Raw genomic sequence first — 20,814 nt, 5'->3', positions numbered from 1 at the left:
GGCGATGCGTGTGCACGTGCGCTTGCGTGCATGTCAGTACGGCTCTGAGGCTGCCAGACTCTTATTTTTGCCCTTCAGATGTTGTACGTACGGAAGGAAGCCGGAGCACCGGCCGAAGCTCGACACATTGCATCCCTCTACTTGTGTGTGGTCATTTGTACCGATGGCATATTAAAATACAAATTATTAGACCAATATAATGTCATTAAATATTCATTCCTTTGCTATTTCACTACAGATGAGGAACACTTCTACTTATCTATCTATCTATCTATCTATCTATCTATCTATCTATCTATCTATCTATCTATCTATCTATCTATCTATCTATCTCAGTATATTAATGTAATGTACTCCTTTAGTCCATCTGTCCCATTGATTCTCCAGGTAATAATCTCCAACAGTGACTTTTGCACAGGTGCACATGTTGTGGTTTTTGGTTACCTCATGAGTATTTATTGCATGGATAGTTTGGCTTGGATACAAATGTATGTGGCAAATAAAAAAAAAGGGGAAAAAAACCACAACTAGCCAACTGTAATTAAATTAGAGCCAATAATGATATATGCGTAATACTACGTAATTGGTGGCTAGGATTCTGTATCCCTTTCTCAACACAACAAAATGATTTAAATGAAAACATGTTGTCATTGCTTGAGCCGCAAGAAAGAAGAAGAAGAAGAAGAAAAAAAAGGAATCCTGTTTAAATTACGCTTAATTTTTACTGCATGTTTTCAACTTGCAGCTCTCACTAAAGGATGTGATCAGAACCGGGGCCTGTTTGGACCATTCTCACAGAACCCATTTGGTGCACCGGCTATAAAAAGGCATAATCTTCCAAATGGTCCCATCTGTTCCTGCTGTAATGCATCTCTAAAGAGAATAAGCGTAACCGGGAGATAAACAGCCGGCAATTATCCCTCTTATTACCGAGCACGTTTGACCACATAGGTGAGCAGCTTTGCAGAAACATCGCTTTATTTGTTAACTGGCTGGGCCTGTAATTAGTCTGAGTGAAAGAATGCAAGGAGGAATCTATATGACCACTTGCTGGGTTATTTGGGGGATAGCTGCAGGGAGGAGGATGGGGTTTGCAACCTCATGCCCTGCAGACGCTCCACAAGGAGATATTTACAACATAATAAAATCTACTCCATGATTGTTGGTTTTGTCTTTCATAGATGACCTGGTAGCATGTGGCCTCTAGAAGACGGAGAGAAACTGTCCTATACGGTACATAAATACGTAGTTTCTGGGTGAGATATCAGCCATATGCATACTAACACGGGTGTGTGTAAAGAGGCGGTGTCGGCTGAAACACTGTATTCAAACGACCGCTTTCATATTCGAATTAAGGCTCTTTCATCAATTACCATACAGTTGTGCTAAAAAAATGCAAATAGCCTCCTTCCTTATTTAAGTACGCTTTAAATGTTTTGGTAATAGTTTATACAACAAACACAAGAGAATTCATTCAAAAACTAACGGCCCCCAAAAATTAGCATAACGTCCCCACAACAGAAGAAACCCCCCCCAAAAAACACCCACCTCAAATTAGCGATAAACCACAAACAAGAAAAACTTGCGATATAAAAAAAAAAAAAACAACCCCAAAACAATCAGAAAGATAAAATCGTCTCCTGCTTCGAGTGTGAGAGGAGAGCAACAATAGGAGCTAATCTGAAGCCATTGTCTGCGTTCCCTGTCGGTGCGAGTGAGAGAACAAAGGCCGGCTCGGTCCCCTCGGACGTCCCGGCCGCGAATGTGATCTCCTCCCGGCGGCTCCCGTCAGGAGTGACAGGCGCGGAGAGCAGAAGGGTCAGCGGGGGGAAGAGGTGTTACTGTGCGGCCTGCTTGCCCCCCCCCCCTTCTTATCCGGGTCGGTGGTAGCTTCGTAGCTTTCCCGCTAAAGTGCATCTGCAAAATGCGATTCGCTCTCGGGCACCGAGAGGTCCATAAGCCGGTTGTGGTACCGTCCTGGTCCGGAGGCATTACCGAGGTCCGGATTCAAGCTGCGCGGTGCGGGTGTTATTCAGATGAGCTCGGTCTCTTTCTCGTTCCGGTCTCCGTCTCGGTGCGCTTTTTCCTCCACCGCTTCCTACCGGGGAGGCCTTGAAACCGTCTCCCGGGATGGGGAGGAGTGTGTGTGTGTGTTATGTGTGTGTGTGTGCGCGCGTGCATGCGCGCGCTTTATATGGGTAGTTTGAAACCGACTCCGAATTTTTTTTTTATCTGTAAAAATTTTGTCACATTGAATTGAAGAGGGGTTTACTTCAAACTGGATACGAACCAGCGGGTCAGAGCCGTACGCAAAGGAGGAACAGTGAATTCGGTTGAGGCTGTTTGACCCACTATTATTCACACGTTCCCTGCAGAAAAGCGCCGATATCCCCGCCCCGTACTCGTTCATAATGACACCGAACGAGTCCACCACTCCTTTTTCTTCTCTTTTGATGCAAATCTGTTTATACCGCTCAGACACACTGCGACATTATGTGCGAGGAGACGTTCAGTGTAACCGCACCTATTGTACGCAACTGCGTAATGAAAGACCATCAACTGGTGCAAACTTGCGGGCCATTTTCTTAGGTTTCGAAATTGGATGTGGGGACAGAACAGGCATAGTGTACACTACAGTGTAGTGTAAACCGGGTTTTTAGGGCTTTCTTGGTCACTATGGTTAAATGTAATGTTGAACACTGGAGTGGATTGAGTTAATTAGCTTGGCAAAGAGTAGCGTAATGGACTGACGACTAGATTGAGGTGGCTGCACAGCTCCTGTATTTTTACCTTGAGCCTTCAGGGTTGAATGTATGGCTAGGGCCTGTGCACTAGTTACCATACGCTATCCACCTCGGGTAACAGTCAATCTGATCCGATTCAGATTAAATTGTGCTTATACGAGCGATTTCACAACCTCCCCAATTGTTTATAAGGCTCTTGCAAAAGTCCAAGGACGCCTGTCACCCGGTTGTCAGGCCTGACGGGGCGGAACACCTCATCCGCGTCCCTGCGCGTTTTAATCAGCGTCCGAAACTGGGGAGCCGCCTTGAAACCGCCTCACCCCCTCCAAAAAATTCCGAACGCTTGTTTTGATCATTCAGTCTTGAAGGAAGAGGGGACCTTGAAACTGCTCAACCTCCTTGGTCCATAATTGGTTTTATAGAACTGGCGAGCCGCCAAAGTGTTTACATCGCGTTGACTGACACTTCGCAGCAGCCTATCAGAGGGCGCCGCCGGCGGACTGCTGAGTGCGTCGAGTTTGGGCGGAGGAGTGGGCGGGCCTTGTAAAACAATGCTTGTTTCATTGCTGAGGAGTTTACGGATGCGTGAGGGGCTTTCTCCCCCGGTTCTCCCCCCCAGTTTACCTTCTGACGAGCCTGTAATGGACTACTCCAGTTCCCTCTGCAGCCGCTCGGATCTGGAGAAACCTTGCGCATTTTTACCTTCACTTATTTTCCCAATCAAGTAAGCGGGCGACATCTTTCTTTTTTTTCTGAATAGTCGCTGCATTAGATAGGAAGCTTGTGAAACATGTTTATAGTTTTATTAGAATTAGATTTTTTTTAAAAGGGCGCGGATCTAAAAAAAAACAACATCCACACTCCGGATTATTACTATTATTTTTTTTAACTGTTCATCGTGACCATTTTCCACGGTTGTAGCTGTGCAACGTCGGGACATTTCCCTCGACAAAGTTTTGTTTTGTCTCGTTAGGGAGCCGTGAAAAGTTTGAAACGTGGCTGATGTGCTGCCTTTTGCGCCGCATGGCTCTCGACCCACCAGCGCCAAGTCCCTTCGTAACTAATTCGTGGCATTTGTGGGAATGTGTTCGGTTGTGGTCGGGCGCTTAAATTGGGTGGTTTAATGCGCTCGCTCTCTTGAAGGAGCCATTCTTCCGATCCCGCCCGACTATCACGAGTCCTGGCTGTGATCGGCGTCAGGTCGCGGCGGCTCGCGGCCGTCGAAGGTGAACTTCTGCTTTGTGGCTGAAATTAGTCGGCGGATTGTCGCGATCCGGACCCGTCGCTACATTAGTCTGCGCGCACTTTGGACCCAAATAATCTCCGAGGTGCGGTTTTTGTTTGTATTTTGTAAATCTTCGTACTTTTTCCTGCTTTACCTAATTTGAGCGTAATATAGGCCGACACGATCGTGTTCAAAGTCGTTTTTCCTCGTTTTAAGATTTTGATATGTTGCCAAAGACATCTGCGCGTTTCGGCTCTCGTTTGTGTATGTGTAATATGTAACGTGTGTCAGGGTTTTGCGCCCTCGAGAAAAGCTTCAAATCGACAATGTTGTCATTAAACGACAGGCTAATTTCTATTATAAATATGCACAAACTGCACACTGTAATCTAAACATGGGGTCCGGAGAAAGCGTTTATATCGCGGATAGTAGGGGAGGTTAGTTTTTAAAACAGCGGGATAAAGTGTTTACGGCCAGGGGGTTTGATTTCTCTCCATGGGCAGCACCCATGTCCATTTGCGAAGTCGCTGTGGGACCAAATCAGCGACTGTAGGCAACAAAACACCGCCGACCCCGCTGATTAATGATGCGTCCTTTTGCAACCTTATTTATTTTTAACATGTTTGAAATTTATATTTGATGCGCCTTAGGTATTTATGGTGTATTGGTTTACATGGGCCATTTGTCTTTTTTTTTGCCTACATCGCTGCCCGGTACGGTTCTGCAAAGCAGATGGGCTAATCGAAACCGATAGAAAGGCTGTTAAAATTTGACGATTTGTGTTTTCCACCGGAGAGCGTTTTGATCGCCGGGGCAGAGCTCTCTGTCGCCCCCGGTCGCGTCGACCCATCGGCCGGCCGTCGGTGTTGCTCGGGGAAGCGTAGCCCCCGGATCGGCTGCTGACTCGGTATGCAGGGGCGACGAAATGCTGAATACGAGATATTGTAGGGCGAATTTTAAAGAAGCTACGCCGAGATTGTGTGTGTGTGTGTGTGTGTATATACATAGGCCACGCCGAGCTCCGGTCCACCCGATCGCGGCGACCTGCAAATCTTCTTCGCGTAGTTTTTAAAGTGGTTTTCCAAACTGCGTCATTGCTCGATTAATTGGTTGAACGTCCGCCGGAGCGGATGAGTCTTAAATATGTTCACGACGATTTGCTGAATCCGACCGAACATGGTGTGTCAACGCTGTTCCCCTTGTTTTTTTGTTTTTGTAGGTAAGCAGGATGGCTGAAAAAGACCCCGAATCGCCTGCTGGGAGACTAAATACATTTTTATAGCCAGCTTTGGCTCCCCCCCCCCCCGGAATATCCGAAAGGACAGTTTCTCCCCCAACTTTTCTCGCTGTGGATAATGGATGGCCGAGATTTTGGACCTCCCCGATCCGTCCACGTACCACCTCCGTTGTTGGCGGGGCTTGCGATGGAGTCTCACCGACTCGGAGCAGCGACCGCAGCCGGGAGAATCCCCCCCTCGCCCGGCCACCTAGGCGCGGGTCATCCGTCGTCTCTTCACTCCGGGAAATTCTTGCCATCGGCCATTAACCTCAACCCACACCACGGTAAGTGCACGATATTGAGCTGCCATTTGCGCTGTAAAACGCCCAAATGTGACTCTTCAACAGCCCGAAAGTTGTTTAAAATAGCGCATTAACTCGAAATAAGGCTGCGCAAAATGCACACTTTTGAACGCTGGGCTGAAGTAGGCTGTGCGGTCATCGTGTGAATGTCGCCTGGCATCTTTTTTGGGGGTTGGGGGGTTAAGGACCAGAGAGTGATTCGTGGAATTTGGCGTCTATCATAAAGCTGATTTTCAAAATATTGTCTCACTTTTACGGTCTCCCAACCCCCCTTACGCAATGTCAGGAAATTGCCTGGTAGTTTGCGATGCACAGCCTACTGTGGGACAGGGTTGTGTGGGTGTTGTTGCAGCAGTGCAGGTCAGTAAAATATGGGCTATTACACTGCCGTCGCTCTGTAAGCAGTGTGTGTGCGCGCATGTGTTTGCGCGCACGCTCTGTAGGCAGGTGTGGATAAAGTTGTGACCTTAGGCGAGAAAGGACCACTCCTCACTCTGTTGGGGAAAATGGCTCTACTCTGTGTGTGTGTGTGTGTGTCCGTCCGTCCGTCCTCGGAAGGAGTAAGGGAGATGGCTGTGGTTAAGTCACTGCTATTTACAGTAAAAGCTACCCTTTTGGAACATTTGGTAAGCAGCTGAGTGCCTCTCCTGCATTTACACCTTTTTTCCCTTCCGTTGGATACCCCTATTGCTGTTAAGGTACAAACGGAACCTCCCGCTGTGTGTGTGTGTGTGTGTGTGTGTGTGTGTGTGTGTGTGTGTGTGTGTGTGTGTGTGTGAGAGAATCGATGCAGCCTATGAGCACACGCTCGCAGGCTGCATCGATTCTCACACACACACACACACACAGACTTTCACTATGAATTGTGGCACACAGTAGCGCACGATTTGATCAGATAGACTGATAACGGGAAGCTTCGGTGTTTCCTAGACCAGGCCTCAGAAGATGGACCTGTCAGGTCCCTGACACTACTGCTTACCCAGTGTGTTTGTGTGTGTGTGTGTGTGTGTGTGTGTGTGTGTGTGTGTGTGTGTGTGTGTGTGCAAGGAGTGCATGTTTTCCTGTTGTCTGTATATCACGTTTATATCCACATCCCTGCTGGGCCATTCTCGATTTCCTCATGGCTTCCACTGGTGCACGATGTTGTCTGCTCTTGTTATTAGTAATGGGAGCCTTGCAATAACATTATGCAAAAAGACCCCATTTTATGTTTGCATACGGTTTTGTGGTCACACAAAGGGAACGTCAGAGCACTGTTGAGATGTATGTGATGCCTCGGAAAGTTAAGTCAGCTCTATCTTCCAGCAGTGGAAGATAGAGTGGAAAGTTTGACAAACGCTCTCATCGAGTCGCTTACATCACTTCAAACTCATGGATCTGCAGATAGAGATTCAGTCACAGTTTCTCGAGTTTCCTTCTTTTTAAGAGTTACATATGCCCGAGTGAATATCGCCTATTTTAGTTTGAATTCCCATTTCCCAGTGTTGTGGCATGGGCGCGTTGTAGTATTTTGGGAGTACAGCATTTTAAAGATGGGGTGAAGTGGAGCGGCGCTAGTGCTGTAAGTAATGCCTGGATGATCTGATGATGAAGCGTTAATTTGACATACATGCGATGTCTGCACACCCAACATAGACGCATGAAAAGCTGCCAGAGATCAAATCGACTTACAGTTATGATTGTTCGGGGTGTGTGTGTGTGTGTGTGTGTGTGTGTGTGGAAGAAGCATTGGTAAAAAGTGATTCAGTGATTCCAAAATACTATGGAAAAATTTTAGACTGAAGTTATTAGATTTGTGGCTTAACTGCATCTGCCATTTTTGGTTTTTACTGCATCTCTGTGTACATGTATACACTTGTACGCTTGTGTGTGTGTGCGTGTGCGCGCGCGTGTCATTGTGGCAATGTTTTATTTCCGTACATTCATAGACACATTTTTCCCGTTTCCCTCCCGTGGTTCCAGAACGAGCTGAGTGTGTGTGTGTGTGTGTGTGTGTGTGTGTGTGTGCAGAATAACGGTGATGTGTATCAAAAGGGTATGGGAAGTGGAATTGACCCGACCACGGTTCCATCCCAGTATGGCAGTTTAAACACTTCTTTCAAGCGGGATGCATTTTATTCTGCCCACACGGTGACCTTCTCGCTCTCTGACTCTAATCTCCCCTACGCACACTCATACCCTCCACCCACTAAACACACCGCTCTATGATACAGGTCATTTAGCTTTATGGTGCACTTCAATATCAAATCCACACACATCAACTAACCGGAATGGAATTTGCTTCCCCTGCTCATCTCGTAATAACACAATACGGACCGATTACGGTATAATTATAAAGTGCTCGCAAACGTGTATAATGTTAACCGTTTCGTTGCAATGCACGACACCCATCAAGACCTCAAAGACCCAGTGTGCGTTATCTGTGGACTTCAGGTCCCCTCGCTAATGCTGCTGCTGTTATTATTTCTGTCATTTCATTCATCGGGGGTTTTTTTTCTAACTGTACTTTGAAACAAGGTGTGCGTGCATGCATGTGTGTTTAGAGTCCCCTTTTTTATACAATTCACATTTATTAAATAAATCATATTAATGAAATTTAGTTTCAAAAGGTCGTCAGCCTGATTTGTTAGAGTTGAAGTAATGCTTGTTTTCTAATCTGTCTGTCAGTAGATATCAGCGTGTGAGTTTAAAAAGTGTTTTGAAGCTCTTAAACGTTTGTGTTTTGTGCCCCCCCCCCACACACCCAGCAAGAAAGGGCGGCTAATTGGAGTTACAGTACCACCAGGAGGCTGCAAAGATATTTTTGCTCTGCTCATTTTGATCTGATTTGCTGCGTCGTTGTTGTTGTTCGTCTTGTAAATGTGCGACACACATTCTTATGTATTTATGTGGGCTGTATCCAAGCCGAATAAAGGGCTCAATGGTTATTTGGAAAAATGGCTGTAAGTGGTCCTCTGTTGGACCGATGCCGGGACCTCCTTCACCAGATTGAGGCCATCTGTCCTCTCCCTCCTCTTCCTTGCCTCTCCCATTAGAGATCTGAAAAGGTAGGATATGCTCAAGTAGAGCAAAACCAAAACGGAGGAAGAGGCTAGACTTCCCGTCCCAGGAGTTGCTCCATGTGTACGTTCGCGCGTGTGCCGAGCTTTGACTCTCGGCGGTTCGCAATGTTTGGTGTAATTACCAACATTTTAATTCGGGGCAGTGTTTCCAGTTCTGCGAGCGTCGATTTAAAAACGTGTGCACGGGTGCATGTTTAGAAAGGCCAAAACATCACTCAGGGCGGTGTCTCTCCTCTGTCGGAATGGAGGTCGACACGTCTGAACGAGCAATCTCGTAGCTTCTTTGTCAAATAGGCACACACCCACACACTGGCACGCCGTCCGTCCGTCCGTCTGTCTGTCTGTGTAAATAGTAAATGGACTGCATTCATACAGTGCTTTTCTAGTCTACTGATCACTCAAAGCGCTGTACAGTGTACGCCCCACATCCACCCATTCACTCGCTGATGGTGGAGGCTGCCACGCAAGGCGCCAACCTGCTCATCAGGAGCACTTAGGGAATCAGTGTCTTGCTCGAGGACACGCTCTTCGGAGGAACCGGGCGTCGAACCAGCGACCTTCAGATTACTGGAAGACCCACTCTACCTCCTGAGCCATGCTGCCCGTCACCCGTCTGTCTTTCCATTATCGAACAGGAAATCGTAACGCAATTTTCACCCGAAAATGGAGCAGGTGAAGTTTCGGGCAGATGTAGGCGTTCATTAGTGATGAAGAGGAGGGAGGTCAGTGGGTGGATGTACTCCAATGAAAAGAGGAAAACAGCAGAATACAAATGGACCGGCTGAACACATGATTCCCAGATACAGAAAGTTAGCGCTGGGCAATGTGGACAAAATCAAATATCATGGGTGTCTGGGTAGCATACCAGGCTATTCTTTTGCCTACCACCATGGGGGTCACCTGTTCGAATCCCCGTGTTACCTCCGGCTTGATCAGGCGCCCCTACAGACACAATTGGCCGTGTCTGCAGGTGGGAAGCCGGACGTGGGTATGTGTCCTGGCCGCTGCACTAGCGCCTGCTCTGGTCAGGTGGGGCGCCTGTTCGGGGGGAGGGGGAACTGGGGGAGAATAGCGTGATCCTCCCACGTGTTACGTCCCCCTGGTGAAACTCCTCACTGTCAGGTGAAAAGAAGCGGCTGACGACTCTACATGTATCGGAGGAGACAAGTGGTAGTCTGCAGCCCTCCCCAGATCGGCAGAGGGGGTGGAGCAGCGACCGGGACGGCATGGAGAGCGGGGTGATTGGCCGGATACAATTGGGGAGAGAAGGGGGGGGTCAAATATCACAATATTTTTTATACTAAATACCTTGATATCGATATTTTGATGATGTTGTAGAAATGAGTATTGTTGCTCTCACAAAATATATCCGCGATGACATTTTTGATAGACTCTCGTTAGTAGACATGATGTGGATATGATGTCCAAACAGGTGGAGACGAATAATAAAACGACAAGGACGTTTGGTAAGTGATAAGAAATCGCATCTCATTACTGTAATACAGCCTTTACAACCAGGAAATGACGACGCTTCAGTGCCATATCAAGATTTTACGATGTCCAAAATCCCAGGTGATATCTAATCTGGTATCACAATATTGATATAACATCGATATACAGCCCAGCCCTAACAGGAAACGGCTATTTATTATTTATTTAGTTGAACGTCTTAAAAGCCGACGCCGGCATTACCGTGTATGGGAGGGTGAGTAAAGGCGCGGCTCAGCGTTATTATATAATGAGGCGGGGAGGGGGGAGACCGTATAGCTGAGACGGGATCGAGGTCTTGTATGGGAATGGGAGCATGTGCAGTCGGGGCCGGGGATTCCCCGCGGGACTCGCAGACCGGAGAAAGAGAGATTTATGCTGACCATAAACACATTTTATATACAGTTTAGATAAACGTGGTAGCGCTTTATGTATTTTCCACAAAAACACATGGACGCAGACGTCAAAGCGTAATCCCCGCGGCGCGGAGGGAATGGCCCGGCCGCGGTTTTCCCTCTGCCCGTACCAGTTTGTCTGACATGCCGTTTTGGCGGGTTTGACCGTGTGCGCATTTAAATTAACGAGCTGTGTGTCTGCGTATGTGTTTATATATTCTAGACCCAGAGTGATGTGTGTATGTGTGTGTGTGTGATATAAGAAACGGTGCATACGCGGCGTCTCTAAGATTAATTGAACCTTTCAGGAGAAAAACAGGCTCCTTAAGAGAAAGCACAAGGCCCCGCTGCCCTTCAACAATAAACCTGTCACGGGCAGACAAATGACATGCATACACACACAAGACGCACACACAAAGCTGTCAAACGGAAGATGTGTGTGTGTGTGTGTGTGTGTGTGTGTGAGCAGGAAGGCAAGCGTGCTGTGGCATGTTGAAATACCCAAAGCATTAGCTAACTCGCTCCGCCAGAATCCTCCCCTTAACTCTAACAACAACCTCTAACGCACAAAGGTCACACATATTGGGCCGTGTCAGTCTCGGCGGGTGTCTGTTTGAGTCCCTGTCCTGTAGCATAAGGTTGGTGGCAGGGCTTACACACCTCTTGAGAAAGCACATATCGGGAGAGAGGGAGTGTGGAAGCCAGCTGCAGAGAGTTTTATCTATATATCATCAGTTTGTTATGGCTGTTAGATAGATGTGCTTTATTAATCCCTGTGGGGGGATTCATCCTCTGCATTTAAACTACCCCCAGCACACACTGTAGCTTGGAGCGGTGGGCAGCAACCGTGCAGCGCCCGGGGACCGCCCCCCGGTTCCTCTGTGTGCGTGCCTCGGGTCAGGGGCACGGGGCAGGAGAATTAACCTACGCACGAGTCTCGACGCATGCTCGATAATCCAGGTAAGAAAATCAAAGAAGGTTGAATCGGTTCAGCCGGACGCTACGTTTACTGAAGGAAACGTTTCATCTTGTCTAAGTGACCTCTCCGGTCTGAGCTGACTGCAGGTATCCCCACCCTTATAAACAACACAGTGGCGTAACGACCGAAACCAGCGACCAGTTTCATATGCAAATATGTGTGTGACCATTAACTAGACTTACAATGGCCATGTGTAATTGCAAACATTCCCTAATCCTGTGTGAGGAGTACACATGGCCATTGAAACTCTAGTTAATGGTCACACACATATTTGCATATGAAGCTAATCATTGGTTTCGGTCGTTGTGCCACTGTGTTGTTTATAAGGGTGGGGACACCTGCAGCTAGGTCAGACTGAAGAGGTCACCGTGATGGGCGATGAATCGTATCTGTCAGTAAACATTGAATCCAGATGGGCTGATTCAACCTTCTTTGACCCCCATGCATGTCTTTTGGTGGGCAGTAATTCAGTATCGTCGTGTTTCTTCTTCAGTGGTATGGTATTCGGGTCTTGTCATATCCTGACACACAATGAGACTCTTATTAACAATCACTCACTATGAGGTCTAAAGTATCTGAGGGGGGTTATTGTTTGAAAGCTGGTTTCGGTTCGGTGTTGCACTTTACAGGAAACATGGTGTATTTGCATATTCAAGCAGATATCCTGATTTTATACATAACGATGTCATGAGAAATACATACAGTACCTTTAAAGTTGTCTTCATAATATTGTCCACACTGCCTGTGATTTATTTGTCAAGTCCTGAACACCTAATGAGCAAATATTATGTAATATTTGTGTCTTCAAGGCCAGCGTGTTTCTTTCCTGTCTGTTTGAGTTTGTGTGTGTGTTTGTGTGTGTGTGTGTGTGGTTACATCAGTGTGTATTTACCTGTTTGAATGCGTAACTGGATTTTACCGGGCCCGTGGGACTTCTGGGAATGACTTCCCAGTTGTCCGTCTTGGGGCGTGTGTGCATCTCCCACCTGCCGTCCTCACTCATGTCGTGTGGTAACACTGCGGGATGTGTGTCGCCCGGCCTGTGCGTGCCTTTTCATAAAGGGTGTGCAGCATGGATCTGCACCAGCCGGCCGATGCACGGTTACCGGGACAAGCTGCCGAGTGTGTATGGAGTACGCTTAGTGCACAAGAAGTCTGCAAACACAAGTCTGCTTACATTTACTCAGAGCAACCCGTCTTCCATGTGTCTTGTGCAAATCCGGGCAAATCGCACGTTTGCATTTCAGGACATTAACAAATGCTCATACTTCTGTTTACATACACACACACAATTGGATTTTTTCACACAAATCTATAGCTAAACAGCCCGTATGACAATTATGAAAAATGTGCGTGCCTTTCCCCCGGCCGGTACGTGTGTTGAGACCAATCCGCTGTTTTGTGGTCACAACGAGTTGCTGTAATTGTCAGTGTAGCCGCTAATTGAACTGACAGAGATGGATTGCACGGCGGAGCTTTGGCATTTGAATGTATTTTTTTCCCCCCTTGCAAGGAATAATAATAATAAAAAAAGATCAATAGAGATTTTCCCCTAAAGCTAACCCCGCTCTGATAGAGAACAGATGGGTTCGCAGTGTGTGTGTGCGCGCATGCGCTCAGTGTATTTATAACAGATTTTTTTTCTTAGGTGCATTTGTCTGTGCTGCTGCACATGATCCACTCCTCCAGTCCCTGTGTGTGTATGTGTGTGCGTGTGTGTGTATGTGTATGTGTGTGTGTCTGTGTCTGTCTGTGGCTGTGCATCAGCTCAAAATCAATCTGTGATTGAGAGTTTCTGCTGCTGCGTTTGATTTGGTTGGTCGTTGGTGCGGTGTGTGTGTGTGTGTGTGTCTGTGTGTGTGTGGTCTGTGGCAGCGTTAATATCCGAATCGATCGTAAGCGAGGCCGCCGTCCTTCCTCTGATGGCGAGATCCGCTCCACAAGGATGTGAGAATGGAAGTTAAAACGGTGTTTGGAGTGTTTCTTTTGGCAACTGGATTCTCCCAATATGGCAGCCTTGTGAAGTGGAAGCCGAATTGTATGTGTGTGTGTGTGTGTGTGTGTGTGTGTGTGTGTGTGTGTGTGTGTGTGTGTGTGTGTGTGTGTGTGTGTGTGTGTGTTAAGGGTGGAAATGGGGGCGGGGGGGTGTAGTGAAGAGGGGAAGCGAAGGAAGGGGTTGAGGGAAAACGTAGCGCTAATGAAAGAGTAATTATGGAGCGTTTAAGAAGACGTTCCCCTCATGTCGCCTCTGCTTTTAGCGGCTGTTTGTGTGTTGTTTCTGGAATGGGTGCAGACGCATCGCTCTCTCTCTCTCCATCCTCGCTTCTTACGTTTCCGGTTTCAGCGGAGGGAAGATGTTTTTTGTTTGTTTTAATTCTCTTTGTGGTAAAAAGCAGGGCGTGCACGGTTCTAATATCGTGTGTGTTTGTGCACGCCTGCATGGTTTTTGCCCATGCGAGTACAATGTGCACATGTACGCTCAAAATGCCCGTGGGTCGCTGGGATGCGGAGATTGATTCATACTCCGGTGGGGCATCTGTGCTTCTCCAGCGTGTGCGCGTGCGTTAGAGAGACCCTGGTGTTTAGCCAGAGGGAATGAGAACCGCTGACATCCTATCAGGACCTCAACATCCTTGACAGGTGGTGGTGGGGTTATTCAATACACACAGACACACACACACAGGCTAGTTAAGTCAACCATTAAAAAAGAATTACAGTCCAGAATAATCTGGTTAGATCAACTTTCCCACATCCCGGCGTGCACATGCGCGGTGGCGAAGTCCACGCACTCGAACGGAGCAAATGTTATTGATGTTTTTTGAAATTTCATTTAAAAGTCATTTGAATTGGATTGCGCAACCCCCCCCCCTCATATGACATCGGCGGTAGCAGGAAATAAACGGCGGGGGTCACATTCTATAGTCGCACAAATCAAATCAACATGCGTTCTATTCAGACGCTTTCGCCACAACGCACAAGAGACTTGGTGAAGAATGCGGAGCATGTGGGAGAAATGGAGCCGTCTCCCGACTCGCTGCGGGGGGACAGATGTGTGCAAGGACGGTCTCCGCAACACGGAGAATATAACACGGAACAACGGATGAAAGAGGTAGTGCATCGATGACATCACAACGGGATCGAACCAGGAGAAGCGGCTGTGCTTCGTGTGTGTGTGTGTGTGTGTGTGTGTGTGTTCAGCTCCGCTGCGATGAATAATAGATGGTCCAATAACAGCGGCCCTCTAACGAGCAGATCCTCCTCCGCTCCCGACGTCTCGGAGGTTCTCCTCATCCCCGCGCTGCACTCGAGCGGCTTGCAGAAGAGGGAAGGACGCATTTTCTTTGCGGCGCGCTAACGTACATACGGAAAGTTACTGAGGGGTGTGCGTTTCTGAGTGTGTGTGTGTGTGTGTGTGGCTCAGTGGGTTTATGTGTGTATCCCTACCTACCTGTTTGGGCACATTAATCTTGTGTACTCCCAGTTATGCTACTGTGCATGTAGTGTGTGTGTAATTCTGACTCGATTCTCCCTACTCAAAGGCCATTCACTTCGAACACACACACATACACAACTGTTTGCACATGTCAGTGATCACACAGTTATGCAGTGCACTGAGTGAAGCCACTTAGGCTGCACACACAGATCCTGTGTCTCTCTCTCATGCACATGCACGCGCCCGCACAAAGAGAGACTTTCATAAATCTGTGTGTAATGGGCCTGGGTGTGGAAGGTTCCACCTACACGGCGCATTCAGGGCCGGGCATAAAAGCACACTGGATTGCTCCGCACGAGTGCAACACACCTCTGTTTGTGATTAATTTGAGAGCCACATTTGCTATTGATTTAAAACGACGTGTGCGCATATATTTGTGTGTGTGTGTGTGCGTGCGTGCATGCATGTGCGCGTTCATGTGTGTGTTTGTGTACAGGCGCTGATGGACTGTGGCTTTAATGTACTGATTTAGATGCAGGGGAAACTCACTGAGCACAGCGTGTCTTCTCATATTCCCACAGGACTAATACAGAATCTCTCTCAATCACTTACGCGCCCACGCGCACACACACACACACACACACACACACACACACACAGGGTCCCCTCCCCCTCTACCCTGCACAGCCGGCACCCTTTCCCCCACACACATGGTTAGTTTTATCAGAGTAATGTCTATGCTGTGTATTCAGTAATGGGCTGGGGTGGGCTGTAGGGGGTGGTGGTGGTGGGGGGTGGGGTGGTGGGGGACGGGGGTTTCTGCCAAACATAAAAAAAAACCTTTTCTGCAGCTCTTAGTAGGTTGTGGTTGGATGGGCAAGTAACGGTTTTGGATGTCCGCACAAGTTTACTGACGGTTTGGACCACGCAGAGGGGAGTGGGTGTACACAACTTAGGGTACTAAAACTCTGCATGACAAAAATAAAAAATACTAAAAGTCTGGTTATAAAATAAAAAATAAAAAAATACAACGGACGAAAATAGTCATGTTTGAAGGCGATGTAGTATTTCAAAGGGGGTTTTACAGCTCCGATGGTGCACCGCAGCAGCGCTCGTGTGGTGGTGTTGTGCCGCTGTATCTCCAGCAGCTTGTGGGGCCACGGAGCAGTGATCTTGAACGGTGACGTGTGTGTGAACCGCACACTTCAAGCCGAGTAAAGGACTCACAATGGGACGGATATTTGTTCAGCTGCAACAAGAGGATGGCGGTGCACCATCTATATATGTGTGTGTGTGTATGCGCTTTGTTGCTGCCCTCTTAAAATCCGACCCCCATATGCCAAACCCTGATTAAGGGACGGGCGGATCGGATCCTGTGTTTTGGTAAACCGTCTCGTAAGTGCGGGACTGCGTTGCTCATTTGTCGTAACAAGGTGGATGCCCTCCCCCTTAAATCCTCGTGTCAAACCGCTTCCTAATAGTAGAGAAAGCGCCGTTGTCAGAGAGAGCAGCTTCAGGTTCGACTACCCGGTTAATTGCGCCACATGGTCTCAGCCGTGTTGTGGGGACTGTGGCGGTTAGGCAGCGGTTACATTAAGTGTCCTTTCGGTTGCAGTTTGCGTGTGGTTTGGCTCGTTGAAACGGAGCACACAGTGGCTCAGTAATAATGTGATTACAACAGACTGCCTCAGCAGAGAAATGTCAGGCTGTATTGACTCCCCCCCCACCCCCATCCCCCCCGCGCGCGCGCGCGCGCGCGCGCACACACACACACACACACTGGAAAGGAAAATGACAGCGGGTGTGTATCGACCAGCTCACTTCTTTGAGCAGTTTTCAGTCTGTTGTTTTGATTTTTGTGGTTACAGGAGTAACCTGGGTCTTCTCTCCATTTCCTAGGCGATGCCTTCTCAGCAGGCTCCGGTCCCTTCCTATCCGGCTACCCAGGACCCTCCCCGTTGACCTCCGACCCAACCTACAGGGCAACCAATCCTAGCAGTTTGCAGATGGCTCAGCTTTGGGCCTCACATGCCCACGAAGGTAAATTGGCACACATATGGATCCAGTTGCCTTAACAAAAACACACACTCTCTCACACATACACACTCGCCGTGTCTCCAGGGCTCAGAATTAACGGCGTGTCGTCATTCTGAGGCCGCCTAAAAAAGACTTGGGATGGCTTGATATGCCTTTAGCGACGATGCCGGGATGGGAGAATACTCCTGCATCAAACAGTGCAAAATCCTGACTCGGTAACCCAGACGATACGTGACATATTTGCGATCGAAGGCGAGTCCTGCTCACCGGCATTTTTGTCATTTTTTTTTTACATCCTCTCTGCAGCTGCAGGGGCCAGCGGTGTAGTATAATACCCTGGAAAGCATTCGGCAGTTGTAGTAATATAAGTGGTTTTCATACAAAAACCGAGTTTGGGGAGATAAAAATTGACCTCGGGACTATTGATTTCAGCGTTCGAGGCAGTACCAGGGCAGTAGGAGAAAAGGTTAATTTTGAGGCTTGCGCTCTCTGTGCACGAATGGCGTCATATTACCATGTCATTTACTTCCCTCCCTGTCCTCCTGTCCTGTGCCCCGGAGGCGTGTTCCTTTTCTGTTTCTCGCTCCTTCTTCTTCTTCTTTTTTTTCTCCTTTACACCAGTGGGGACACTGTTCCATTTCTGTCGCTCCGCTGGTAGCTTTGCTCCTGGCTCTGCGCTGTCTGTCCTATATGTGTCCTGTTTCTTATGGCCTCAACCTTTTCCATTACTTGAGCCCGTCATGCTTTACAGTAATCTCTCTCTGTCTTTCTCTCTCTCTCTCTCTCTCTCTCTCTCTCTCTCTCTCTCCTTCTCTTGACCTTTGTCCGCGCTTCCTGTCCAACCCGCATTTGTTTCTGTTCTCTCTCTGTCCATGCTAGTTACTTCTCTCTCCCTCCCTCGCTCTGTGCCTCTTTGATATATCTCATGTCCTGCTTTCCCCGCAACCTCCGTCTACTGTCCTCCCTCGTCGTCCTCTTCCTACCTATTATGTGATGCACCTCAGCAGCCTTGGGCAGGTTGCGGCTCCTCTAAAAGTGTTTGCAAATGAGCGCATCTTAAGTTATATGCTGTTGTAACACACTCAATTTTTTTTTTTTTTTAGTCAACGTAATCCTCATTGGTAATACAATTGGCAAAATATATTATTCCTGCAAACCCACCACTGTTCTCTCTTATCCTCTCCCTCATAGTCTATCGTTTGATGTTGGTTGTGCGGCTTCATTCGAGGTAGGATTTCACAGAAACACAGGGATGAAGGGAAAACGTGCTCTCACCTTTTTAACGTGCTCAAACGAATCAATCTTCGGATAATTTATTTTTTGGCATTACTGACGCCCGCTTGCTGTTCTGGGTAGTCGGTTGGCTAAAAACACGGTTCAGACAAGCTGACTTTAGCTCCGCTGATCTGGTGCAAAACCATTTCATAATGTTAGCGTAAAGCATCCAGTTGGGATGTGATGTGTAGATGATATTTAACGTTTGCTGCTCAGTTGAAACTAGGCGGTCCGATACGAGGCCTACTTCCAACGACAACGATCCCGCGTCGGTTCTGTTCACAGTTGGTGCAGAGCATCCAGGACACCATGCGTCCTTGTTGTATTATGCATGTGATGGACAGGTAGCTGGATAGATACTGTATTTTCCTACCAGAGATTTGTTTTCACCTTTTGTGCAGCGCCTCGGAAACGGTGACTACATGTTACACATATCCCTTGTGTTGTCCACACGTTCTGTGTACTGCCCTTTGTCTTCAGGGTCATTTATGACCCGGCTTCATTAAACCTCTAAATTAAAGCAATTTAATTTTAAGCTCCACATCTATTTTGCACCAAGAGACAACCCATCGTTCATCACAAACTTTGTGACTGTCTGGGTTTTCCCTCTTCACAGTGCAGAAAGACTGCATTTGATCAGTGGACACCGCTCGTTTTCATAGGGTCAAATGTGTCTTGGGGTCAAAAATGACCCTGAGACAATCTTAGTACCCCAGTGGTGTACAGCTTTCATGGAAATATGAACAAAAGGTGTTTAACTTTTTCTAATGTTGGGGTTACTCTAGGAAAAGTCATCAATTTTCAGGTTGAAAAAGATCATGTGGAGTCTTTTCTCCACAGTGAAACACTGTTGTGGGCCTTTTTGACCCGTAAGACAACAGATTAAACATACCACACGATATGCATAGAGAACAGGGAGGCGACGATACATTAGCACAAGAGATAGAGATGTGATTTTATTTATTTGTTTGTTTGTTTTATGTGCTCGCCTAGAATACAGCACAGCGTGTTTTGGTCATCCTGTGTTGGTCCATACATTGACTTATTGAATCTTTCATTCCCCTGTGTGTCCTCATTAAATCTCGTCGGAATAGAAGGTCAGACAAGAGGAAAGTTGGCCGTGGTCCCACAATGTGTGGCATGCTAAAAGGAGGCCACAGAGGGTTCATTTACGATTCAGTTCAAAACCGATTTCGCTGCCGACGGGACACAGATCTCTTTTCACTGCCGTGTAAAAAAAAAAAAAAAAACGCAGTTAATCACATTCTCCTCTGATTCTTTTTAGCGATCCACTTCAGCCAGGTAAATCCAGCCTAAGATTAAGGGAAGGACAGACGGAGGGAGGACTTTAGAGACTACCAGAGGCCGAGCGAGAATTTAGGCTGAATTGAAAGAAGGAGCCAAAAAAATGTCCTTCTGGATGTGCTAGTTGTAGCCCCAATCCTTTATGGCCAAATAGAAATTCTTAAGACCTGGCTGCTGACTTTAATGCCAGCTAGAGTTACTAAAAGGCCAAAGACATTTTCTGGGCGGCAGCTTAAGGGAGGTTGATTGTGGATATGGCTGGGATGCTGTGCTGCTGAATAGAAACCCCATATCAGCGGGGTTAAAGATCAAGGTAGGCTGTTGGTTAGGGTTAGAAGGAGATTTTCTTTCACTGTCAAAAAAAAATACGAAAGTGAGCAAGAAGAATTTTCTTGCACGTCCCTGACTTTATCAACTACATTCGGAGTGTGTGTGTCTCTCCTTCTCCTTCTCTCTCGCTCTCTCTACACATCTCCATATCTGTCCTCGTCCCGGCCCCTGGAAGCATAGCAGAGACAAATTTATACTGCGGCGTCGCTCCTCACTCTCCATGCCAGTACGGCACTGTCATCTTTGATGTTTCCTTGGAATGGTGCGGATGTGGGAGCGCGGCGGTATGGTGCGGCGGTATGTCGCACCGTATGGGCGGCGCCTTTTCGTGGCCTTGTGCGCTGTGACACCAGCCAGCATTGGGGTTATAGCTTTCCCGTTCTTGACGCGGCCATCCGTGGCGTTGTGGCCAGCGGAGCGGTCTCTTGTCTATATTAAGAACAAGTCTCCGAGGGCGGCAGCTGGCTCTCAGGCAGACTCTTGCTCAACACCAACCCCATCCCGACCCCATAAACCAAACTATTTACTCAGGTCAGATGACAGTATTTTAACAACATCCACAGACATAAAAAAAATGTAAAAAATGGGGCAAAAATTTGTAACCTGAATTTGTCCTTATATTTTGCTGGGGTTTTTTTTTTTCTCGGTCATATATTCCCATTGTGAATATCCATATGCACATAATAGTCTGTTGCAATAGTGTTTCGGAATGATGAATACACGTGATAGTTTGACCATGTATGTAAGGTGCTCAGAGTAACACAATTTCAATGTCCACATTGATTTTTGATGGATTTATTCATTTTATACATGCTCAGAAAAAGCGTGTGACACAATGTGATCCAGTCCATGACTGTACTGATATCAGCTGAACAGTGTGGCAACATTTTGTTACTTCCCATTTGGATTAAGAGCAGAAACTGCCGTCATGTATTCACTGTATGAGTCCGTTCAATGGTC

General features: G+C 47.4%; 1 protein-coding gene across 1 annotated transcript in view; it reads left to right on the top strand.

Annotated features, from left to right (window-relative positions):
- Nucleotides 1–3,333: 3,333 nt before the first annotated feature.
- Nucleotides 3,334–20,814, top strand: part of tnrc18 (trinucleotide repeat containing 18) — a 69,160-nt gene continuing 51,679 nt past the window's right edge. Inside the window, 3 exon segments of the mRNA XM_056287506.1 lie at nt 3,334–3,468; nt 5,189–5,532; nt 16,807–16,947. Coding sequence (XP_056143481.1) covers nt 5,325–5,532; nt 16,807–16,947 — 349 coding nt within the window. The 5' untranslated portion in view covers nt 3,334–3,468; nt 5,189–5,324.

This window comes from Lampris incognitus, chromosome 10 (genome assembly GCF_029633865.1).
Source record: "Lampris incognitus isolate fLamInc1 chromosome 10, fLamInc1.hap2, whole genome shotgun sequence".
NCBI classification, from domain to species: Eukaryota; Metazoa; Chordata; class Actinopteri; order Lampriformes; family Lampridae; genus Lampris; species Lampris incognitus.
This window is presented reverse-complemented; position numbering and strand designations above follow the sequence as displayed.